The sequence below is a fragment of the Manis javanica genome, chromosome 4 (assembly GCF_040802235.1).
Source record: "Manis javanica isolate MJ-LG chromosome 4, MJ_LKY, whole genome shotgun sequence".
NCBI lineage: Eukaryota > Metazoa > Chordata > Mammalia > Pholidota > Manidae > Manis > Manis javanica.
Window position 1 is genome coordinate 106907471 of NC_133159.1, and position 2075 is coordinate 106909545.

General features: G+C 34.5%; 1 protein-coding gene across 10 annotated transcripts in view; it reads right to left on the bottom strand.

Annotated features, from left to right (window-relative positions):
* The window catches only part of RNPC3 (RNA binding region (RNP1, RRM) containing 3), a 48974-nt gene that overhangs the window by 46211 nt on the left and 688 nt on the right, over positions 1–2075 (bottom strand). For all 10 annotated transcript variants that reach the window (XM_073234545.1, XM_037004083.2, XM_017673676.3 and 7 more), the window contains one exon: positions 523–570. In XM_073234545.1, the coding sequence (XP_073090646.1) occupies positions 523–570 (48 nt within the window). The remainder of the gene's footprint in view (positions 1–522; positions 571–2075) is intronic.

A 2075-nucleotide genomic window follows, 5' to 3' on the forward strand; every position in this document is an offset into this window, starting at 1 on the left:
GATATATCTTACAATTTAAACTGTTCCCACCCCTCACTGAAAATTTAGGTCATTTCTGTTGTTTTACAGTAAAAAGTCCTTTACTAACAGATTGTGTTCATTCCTCATTTTGTGTCATCACAGGATCTCATCTTCTTTAAACCCCCTCCTCTTTTCATCCAAGATAGTTTCTTTTCTTATTCTACTTCCTTCTTAACTTCTCCCTGCCATATTCTCCTTTGCTATCAATTCACCTGGTTAAAAGAAAATGTATTTTTGACCTTGCCTCAGCTCTAGACTAATACTTTTTAACTGTTTTAAACATATTTCCACAGAAGTAGCCCACTTCTTAAAGTTAACACATAACATTTGAATTAATTATCTACCTTTGTAAACACCTGAATGTTTGAATATTCATAATATTTCAATCTGAAATAAAAAAACCACTGATTTTTAAAAACGATAGTTTAACATTTCGTTTTTACACAAAGGCTGGATAATAGAAAGTTGTTGATAACTTTGACAGTAAAGAAAAATTCATACCTTTATAGCTGCTTTTTCATTAGGGAAAGTAGCAAAAGCTGTATGTTTCTAAAAAAGAATTGAGGTACAAATTACTTCTTCTAATAAGGAAGTCTGATATTTTAGCAGTTGGCAGTGATTTGACCATTAATAAAATCACGGAAAACGATGGAACAGAGGTCATTTTACCTGATTACCTCTTTCAGGAGAGTGGTTTTTGAGTCTTTTTTGGATTAAAGTTCTGTGAGATAAAGCTATGTAGTCTTTTTCATATAAAGGTGCATGTGCACAGACACAAACAACGTTTTCAAACGGTACAAAAGACCAGAAGTTAAAAAAACCCTACTATACACAGAGGACCACCCTTAATCCATCCAAAAACATAAAAAATATCCGATTTATAAAATACATCTAAGGATGTATTTACTTTTTATTAAACTTTCCTTTATACATCCAGATGCAAAGCTTAAAAATGTTCACCAACAGTCATTTTTCAAGTGTATGCTTCCTTTGGGCTTTATCTTTGTACTAAGGGTTCAATGGGTGAAGGCTATTTTAACATAAACTGTAAATAATTTTAAAACCATCAAAAAAAACCCAAATTAAAAGTAAATGAATCATTAAGGAACAGTTCTTGCAAATACTAAAGCCTTTACAAGTTGCTTGAGTAATTATATCACACATTCTGATCTGATTGATCCACGTCTAATCTGATCCAAGATGATCTGATTAAGCCTACTTAAACTGCACCACAGAGAGTATTTGTATTTGCTGGTATACATGCCATTTTGATCAAAATTAGTCTTTCTTCTAATTCTCAACTCTGTCTGCATATTATAATCACCTGGGGAGACTTTAAACCATTGATGTTTTTGCTCCATCACAGACCGGTTTTCAGGAATTTAATAGCACCATTACTATTTTAATGCAGCGAAATTCATCTAAAACATCTTCAGGTATAAAAGAAAAAGTAATAGCGAAAATTCCTTGTGTAGGAACTACTGAAAGTCTTAAATATAGTAATATATTTAAATAATATATGTTAAATAAGTCTTAAAACATTGTGTCCCAAAGGACTCGCAAGGAAATTTTTTTGACTTTTTCGTCAAAAACCTAGTAGGGAAAATCTGTAACTAGTTTAAGTGACTATTATTTCTCCTCTATCTTAACGAATGTCTTAACTCTGGCTTAGAAACGAACCAAAAATTTAAAACGTCTGTTGTTACATGTATCTGGGAGTACTTTGAATTTAAGAGAAATACCCCCAAATTCAGAGTAGTTTTGAAATTCTCCGGATGGGTTGAAAGAGGGAATATAACTAAGCCTTTTCCATTTTCTGCCTTGCCTTTCTCACTTGCCCATTTAGGCAGCGCCGTGATTAATCTAGGCTGGAACCAATTAAAATTTCACTTCGCACGCACGGTATTTTTACATAAAAGAGGAGGGACGGAGAAGTCTCCCCCAAACAAACGCGTCTTCCCCACTCTTCCCGGTCTTTTTCTTGTCCAAGCGCCCCCTCCCCGGGTCAACAGCCAAGGACCTTTCCGGGCGGCTCGGGACGGACGCGACCTTAC